The sequence below is a fragment of the Colobus angolensis genome, unplaced genomic scaffold, assembly GCF_000951035.1.
Source record: "Colobus angolensis palliatus isolate OR3802 unplaced genomic scaffold, Cang.pa_1.0 Scaffold31, whole genome shotgun sequence".
In the NCBI taxonomy this organism is placed as follows: domain Eukaryota; kingdom Metazoa; phylum Chordata; class Mammalia; order Primates; family Cercopithecidae; genus Colobus; species Colobus angolensis.
Window position 1 is genome coordinate 3,230,247 of NW_012116377.1, and position 7,714 is coordinate 3,237,960.

Consider the following 7,714-nt stretch of genomic DNA (forward strand, 5'->3'; position numbering starts at 1 on the left):
GGAGGCGGAGCTTGCAGTGAGCTGAGATCCGGCCACTGCACTCCAGCCTGGGCGACAGAGCGAGACTCCGTCTCAAAAAAAAAAAAAAAAGAAATATATAAAATTGTTATGAAGCCAGGCATGGTGATGCACACCTGTAGTCCCAGCTACTCAGGATGCTAAGGTGGGAGGATCACTTGAGCTCATGAGTTCAAGTTCAGCCTGGGCAACATAGTAAGACACCCAACTCAAAAAAAAATTGTTTTGATAACTAAAAATTACCAGCATTTAGTGTTCAGGTGCCTGCAGAGACTTAAAAAACCTAACCAAGTATGTAAGCTGTGAGTCTTCAGAATAAAGAAATTATTATTCAGGTACAGAATAAAAGGAATTCACAATGTACACCTACAGGCCAGCTGCCTGGCAGCAGGGCTAGGGAGAATCACTGGTCTAGGGGTTCGTTATTGAGGCAGAACCCATATTGGAGCAGAATTTGGGTACCTCTTGTCACTTCACCTGCAGCTGGAAAATGAAGCTCTTGTTCATCTTGAGATTACTGATTTTTCATTAAAAAGTGAAATGGTCCCATTTCTTTCCATCTGTGGTCCCTCAAATAAGCTGGTTTTATTGTTCTTACCAGCCTTTCTCAGAGGATCTGTGATATTGGTTTCTAGATAAACTTTCTGGTGACCGGATAAAGCAAGTCATGGAGCACATCTGGAAGCTGCAGGAGTTCTGTAACAGCATGGCGAAGCTGGATATAGATGGCTATGAGTATGCATACCTTAAAGCTATAGTTCTCTTTAGCCCCGGTAAGATATGCGGTGGGGACGCATGACCCTTTTCCACCTGTATCTACTGATGTTTCTGAACATGAACATGTTGCCATCAGCGGTGTAGAAAGAGGCCTGCAGATTATATGTGACCTAGTGTTCTTACGATAGGTGTTTTGCTAGATAAATACATAAACGCTTTTAAATTCTTGCCTTTACAGCCCCAAAGAAATATGCTGCAGTGCCTGATGATGTCACACACTGAATAGATTTAATCTGTGTCCTAATGAAACCATTGGCCAAACAAGACTACACCATACAAAAGTGTGCTACCACCCGATGTCCTTTCTTTTTATTTATTTATTTTTTTTGGCCCTTTGCCAGTTTCAAAGCTTTGTTAGCGCATATAATCCAGTACACATTGAAGCTCCACCTGTTTGCCCACAGACTGTGTATAGCAGTAGCAGCAGCTGCTGCAGAGCATGCTGAAAGGTATGTTCACAGGAGATGAAGAGGCAGCAATCATGATGCCTGGGCTGGCCTCACTCCTCTCAAGGCCTCTGGAAAAATCAACCTAGGCTCATTGTTCACCTCACAGTAGGGGTTGGACACAGCTTAACCTTTTTCTCTTCTTTCCCAGCCCTCCACTCACAAATAACAAAATAGCTAGTAAAATTGGGACAAATTATATAATTAAATATTTAGAAAGTAAATGACAATTTCTAATTTTAGGCACTAGTTTTTAAAACTGTGTTTTCTAGGGTAGTAGGAAGCCAGATGTCCAGAACCATCCATGTTTGGCTGCTCAGACTGGTATCCACTCAGGGTCCCCGACCCCCTCCCAGGAACTTCAGGCCTGGGCAGAAAACAGAGGAAAAGCCAGTGTTCTAATAATACCCAAATTAGATCAGTCTTTGAGTTCAATTTGTTATACTTAAGAAGTTTGCAGATGTTTGACTAAAAATACTAAGAAGTCTGCAGATGAGACTTTTCAAATACAGAGGGAATTGCGGGGGTACTTTTCTGTTTTCAGATCATCCAGGTTTGACCAGCACAAGCCAGATTGAAAAATTCCAAGAAAAGGCACAGATGGAGTTGCAGGACTATGTTCAGAAAACCTACTCGGAAGACACCTACCGGTGAGGCATTCAGGCATGCACTCTTGCTTGGGGTCGCAAGGAATGTGGCTGGGTTTGTAGTTTCTAATATAAATTATGTTAACCTTTCCATTTTTAGCAGCCTGATAGAGCCTCCATTGGATCACACTCTAATTCTTGAGTTTTCTTTGTTTTTTCCTAGCTCCCAAGAGCTAGAGATAATTCTTGAATGCTAGAGGTGGTGTAGAGTGTAGACGGTGCCAGCAGGAGGGCCAAGACTGTGGCTGATTCCAGTGTTGCTGTGTCACTGTGAGCGAGGCCTCAGATTGTTACTCTTTAATTGGAGGAGTTGGAGCAGATGCTACGTGGCCTGTTCTGGGGCTAACACTGTACATGAGGCTTGAGTTCTCATGGAGATTCCCTTGTCCAGAATAGTTTGAAAGGTCTGCTTCTCTGGTCAGCATCCACTGAAGAGGCAGTGCTAGAGTACTTGACAGAAAAGTTCTTATTGACAGAAATCAAATCTGACCCCTATAAAGGAGTGGATGAGTTACATAAAGTCATTTTGCCCTCAGATAAACTGATGGAAAAAAGTTTATTTGGGTGAAAATTAGTGGTAGTATTTGTAATTAATGTGCAGCAAAAATATATGTATAAAAATTAGGGCCAGGTGTGATGGCTCACACCTGTAATCCCAGCACTTTGGGAGGCCGAGGCGGGTGGATTACGAGGTCAGGAGTTCAAGACCAGCCTGGCCAAGATGGTTGAAACCCCATCTCTACTAAAAATACCAAAAAAAAAAATTAGCCAGGCACGGTGGCAGGCGCCTGTAATCCCAGCTACTGGGGAGGCTGAGGCAGGAGAATCGCTTGAACCTGGCGGGGTGGGCAGAGGTTGCGGTGAACTGAGATCATGCCACTCACTGCACTCCAGCCTGAACGACAGAGTGAGACTCCGCCTCAAAAAAAAAAAAAAAAGCCTTTCTCATGCAGTTTTAGACAGGAAAATTGTTCAGATCTGCCAAAGGTCAGAATGCATTGGCAGGCTTTCCAGCCAAAGATGGAAGAGTGCTTTCCTATGACAACTTCTGACCTACCAGAAGCTACATGAATTTCTGAGACCTAAAGTATTTCCTATTTCCCTCCCCACCATGTCCCCCTAAAATAAACACTGGAACAAAATTGACAGCCTGGGAAGACACACGGGCCCACCTTCCCCAGACGTGTGTCCTCTGCACAGACCTCAGTCTCCAGGAGCCCCATGGAACAGAGATGCCCCTGGGGGCTACCCCTTCTGGCCCAGTGCTTCTCAAAAGAAATGATTTTGCCCCCCAGCAGGGTAACCAGCTCTTAGTCTTTCAGCGCTAAAACCAGGACAGTCCCAGCCATTTCTCTGGTGTGACTGGGGGTGTCTTATGGCTGGCTGGTCCTGCTGGTAGACAAGAACCTGCTTCTCCTTTTGGCATACTTCTGTTGCCCAGATGTGGCTTTTACAAAAGCAAGATCCATTTTCTACTGGAATCATCGAAGACTTCATCATGAATCTAGAATAACTTCAGCCTCAATACCTATAGAGAATGGGACTGTCAGGGAATGCACCCACACCCAGAATTTATACATCCAGCCAAGTGTACAGTCAGGTTGTCCTCCTAGGAGGCCACAGGCCTGCTCCCCCACAGTTCCCATGGCCAAAAGATGGCTGGAAATGGCCATCTGGGGCTGTTGGCAGAGCCACAGCACACTCTAGAATCACTTTAACATCAGCAATTCTGTTGCCTTGGAAAGTAGACATACTGTGTCTGAAAACATCATGAGTCACTCCTGTCCAGTCAGGTACCCAGGGTTGGGTGGGGTGATGACAGGTTACTTGGAGCCCAAAATGATAAGGGAGGCTTTCTTACAGGGCTCAGAAATTCACGCAGAGAGAGTTCTCAAAGAAAGGGCCCTAGAGTGTTTTACATCCTATTTGCATAGTCATTTTTTTCTTTATCTTGGTATTTACTGTCTGGAATATCCATTTTTGCCTCTTCCCCATCCTTGTACTTTTTCTCATATTGATTATTCCTCCTGAAATACCTCCCATCCCTCCCCATTCTTTGTATCTCTGCTGATAGAAATCTTAGCCAGCCCCTAAGGCCCAGCTGAAATGGCAGGTCCCTTACGCCTTTGTGTGCCCTGCAAGATTGGAGCACAGTGACTCATTGTGGCTGAGTAAATGGATGCTGGTGCTGGAATGCTACCTGCGTAGTATGAATACATTTTCCCATTTAAAAAATAAGTAGTATTCACTGTAGAAAAACTTAGAATGTTCTAGAAAGGAAAAAGAAAACTTTTTAGAAAGCACTATCCAGGGGCAGGGCATGGTGACTCACACCTATAATTCCCACATTTTGGGAGGCTGAGGCAGCAAGATTGTTTGAGCCCAGGACTTTGAAACCACCCTGGGCAACATAGTGAGACCCCATCTCTACGAGAAGAAAATGAAAAATTAGCCAGATGTAGTGGTGTGCACTTGTAGTCCCAGCTACTCAGGAGTCTGAGGTGGGAGGATGACTTGAGCCTCGGAGGTTGAGGTTGCAGTGAGCTGTGATCACGTCACTCCACTGCAGCCTGGATGACAGAGCAAGACGCTGTCTCAAAATAAAAAACAAAAACAAAAAAAGCACTATCCAGAGATACCTACTATTAACATTTTGCGTATTCACTTCCAGAAATTTTTTATGTATTATAATTGGGATCATAAAATACCAAAGGTTTTGTAACCTTTTTTCATGTAATATACAATAACAATACATACTCTTCTTCATTTTCTGTGGTTCCTATTTCCCTGCTAATGAAACGGTAGGGTGTTTCCAGTTTGGGCTGTCACACATAACTCTGCAGTAGCATCCTGGCACATGCTTCACTTGTTCGCCTGGGATGCAGTCCTGGCTGGGAAATGGCCTGGTCACGTGGGACACTTGAGATACACAGTGTTCAGTGGCCCTCCAGGGCAGCGTCGTGGTGCACCCTCCATCCCAAGTTTCTTCAAAATGAAAGCTATTTTACTGCTTTATTTATAATGCTAAATGGACACTGAAAATTAGGGCAGTACAAAAAAATAAGAAAAAATCACCTCAAATCCCAGAGCCCAACTGTTAGCATTGTGGTGAACATTTTCCCAGTACTCTGTGTACACATCTATACTTGCTGTTTTATAATCTCCTTTTAAATTTTTATTGAGCAATATGTCATGGATGTCTTTCCTGATCAGTAAAGACAGATTCGTATTATCATTTTTTAAATGAGTCTCTAGCAGTTCATCATATGAAGACTCCTAGTTTATTTTGACCTGTCATCTGTTGATGAATTTCCAGGTTTTCTCTTTTTGGTGGGGGTGAGGAGAGTTGGAATAAACAAGAGTGAAGGGAACATATCTGTACATACATTTTGTACTCGTTTGTTTTTTTCTCATGATAAATTTCTATTAGAGGAACTGTTGAAATCAGAAAGAAGAGGTGGGTGGATGGTGGATCCATTTGGTTTGATTCTGTGCGATACAGACAGGGCCCCAGGAACCTGTGCTGAGCTGTGGTTGAAGGGCATCAAACAGTCTCCTTTTCTAATGATGCTCCCTTTTATAGATTGGCCCGGATCCTCGTTCGCCTGCCCGCACTCAGGCTGATGAGCTCCAACATAACAGAAGAACTTTTTTTTACTGGCCTCATTGGCAATGTTTCGATAGACAGCATAATCCCCTACATCCTCAAGATGGAGACAGCAGAGTATAATGGCCAGATCACCGGAGCCAGTCTATAGTACACACCACACACCTGCCAAGGAGCAACAGAATCCTACCGGGACCGTTCACATACAAAGAAAAGAAAAGTAGTGGTATTTTGGTATGTGCAAATATTTCCATATGTTAGCCGTTTCCTGTCTGGTTTCTCCTTATCTGTTATTCCCAGACAATGGCAATTAAAAGACTAGTAGGATCCTTTCCTGACATAAGAAATGTTTTAATGCCTTTTGATGAAGCAGCAGATTTTGGAGCAATCTTTTAACTCAATTTGTATTTAGAAATTCTCAAAGGGCAAAAAAAAAAAAGTTTTATAATGTCAGAGACTAGTATTAAAGAAAACTGAAAGAACGTAAGAGAATAGTATGTGTGTATATATATATTAAAAATGTCCTTGGAATTATAGATACTAATTACCAGGGTAATAATATTAGCACTTTCTAAGCACTTATCAATGTGTAATGTTAGCAACATCTTGCCTGTGGGCAGGGCAAATGGAAAACTGTATATGTCTTTTGCCGAAATGCTAATGGTTTCTGTGAAAACTTACTAGGGTACAGGAGACAATCATTTATGTTTAAGAAAAGAAGGCATCATTCCTAATTGTGTGCACATGTGGAGTTGAGCTGAATTCTGTGAATGGAAACGTGGCTCATTTGCATCATGCAGTAAGTGGGAGTGTAGTAGCACAGTCGGTGGTGACCCAGTCCAGAAGCTTTTAGCCATAAAGCAGACACTTGTCAGGTTCCCTGACTACTTGGTCCTGGTCTCTGATGGGCATCTGCAGACTCTTCTAGAACCTGGGGTTCTCCTCTGATGACTGGTTATCTGAATTGGATTGCAACCAGTCAGACATTAACTGCCAAATGAGATGTACAATTCCTCCAGCAAGTGAAAACATCCCCAAGTCACATCCACTGCTTGTGGCAGATGGAGACTTGTGACCAAAAAGCGCAAGGTGGGCATTTTGAGCCCTTGACAGTACTTCCAGTACAATTGGGGGTGCTTGCGTGTTTGTCCAGATGGAGGAGTGTGGTCTTGGAGTGTGAGGGTTACCTTCCCAGGGCTTTCCACTCCAAATGCCCCCTTGAAAAGGACTTGTGTTTCTGCAGCTCCATCAGAACTGTGGGGCTGGCCAGAGTGGTCAGGGCCTGGTAAAGCTGGATGGAAGGTTTCAGGACAGTTTCTTCCTGTTGACCTTAAATACCAGAGATTTTTAAAATGTGTGTAGACTTGGCATCTCTGTTGGCAAATCTGTTAATGTTCCCAGCACTCTCTGCACTTTGGTTCCCCCAGGTGTGTGCCTGCCGACTACCCTGGAGCATTTTAAATGCAGACTGCTTGCTCCTTAAAAACAACCCTTAATTTCCACGGTGATAGTCTTTCTCCTCATAAATTATAGCAACCAGAGTTTACAGCAAGAACAGAATACGTGCTTACAAGGAAGTTATGTCTAACTGCAAACACCCATAAATTCCCATGGATGTGAATGTATAGCAAGCTTTTCCTGTTTGAGAAAAGTGGCATGTGGAAGACTAGGTCAATTGCTTTGTCTTTTCTTTTTAAATAGTCCAGATTAAGAAAATACACCCTGTTGGGTTAAATTTGCCCCTCTTGATTTGTTAATCAGATGATATCCAAAAAGATCCCTGGACACTCCCCTGCCTCACAGGTGCTCTGATCTGGCTGAGAGATGGTGCCACACATGTGCTCCACAGGGGTGCAGTCTAGCCAGCTACAGATGCCCCTGTGGAGCTACACTGGACAGAGTGGAAGCTGCGCAGGCTCAAGGCAGAACAGGATGCTTGATCCTGAAGGCTTAGCAGCACTTTATGCAAGTCACTGTTAGTAGGGTAAGTGAGAACAGTGTCTCCAACTTCTAAATTCTTTTTTTTTTGAGACGGAGTCTCACTCTGTCACCCGGGCTGGAGTGCAGTGGCCGGATCTCGGCTCACTGCAAGCTCCGCCTCCCGGGTGTACGCCATTCTCCTGCCTCAGCTTCCTGAGTAGCTGGGACTACAGGTGCCCGCCACCTCGCCCGGGAATTTTTTATTTTTTTTAGTAGAGATGGGGTTTCACCGTGTTAGC

General features: G+C 43.9%; 1 protein-coding gene across 2 annotated transcripts in view; it reads left to right on the forward strand.

Moving 5' to 3' along the window:
* NR2C2 (nuclear receptor subfamily 2, group C, member 2) overlaps nucleotides 1-5,978 on the forward strand; it is an 86,748-nt gene extending 80,770 nt beyond the window's left edge. For both annotated transcript variants that reach the window (XM_011950684.1, XM_011950685.1), the window contains 3 exons: nucleotides 654-791; nucleotides 1,786-1,891; nucleotides 5,472-5,978. In XM_011950684.1, coding sequence (XP_011806074.1) covers nucleotides 654-791; nucleotides 1,786-1,891; nucleotides 5,472-5,646 — 419 coding nt within the window. In that variant the 3' untranslated portion in view covers nucleotides 5,647-5,978. The remainder of the gene's footprint in view (nucleotides 1-653; nucleotides 792-1,785; nucleotides 1,892-5,471) is intronic.
* Nucleotides 5,979-7,714: the final 1,736 nt, after the last annotated feature.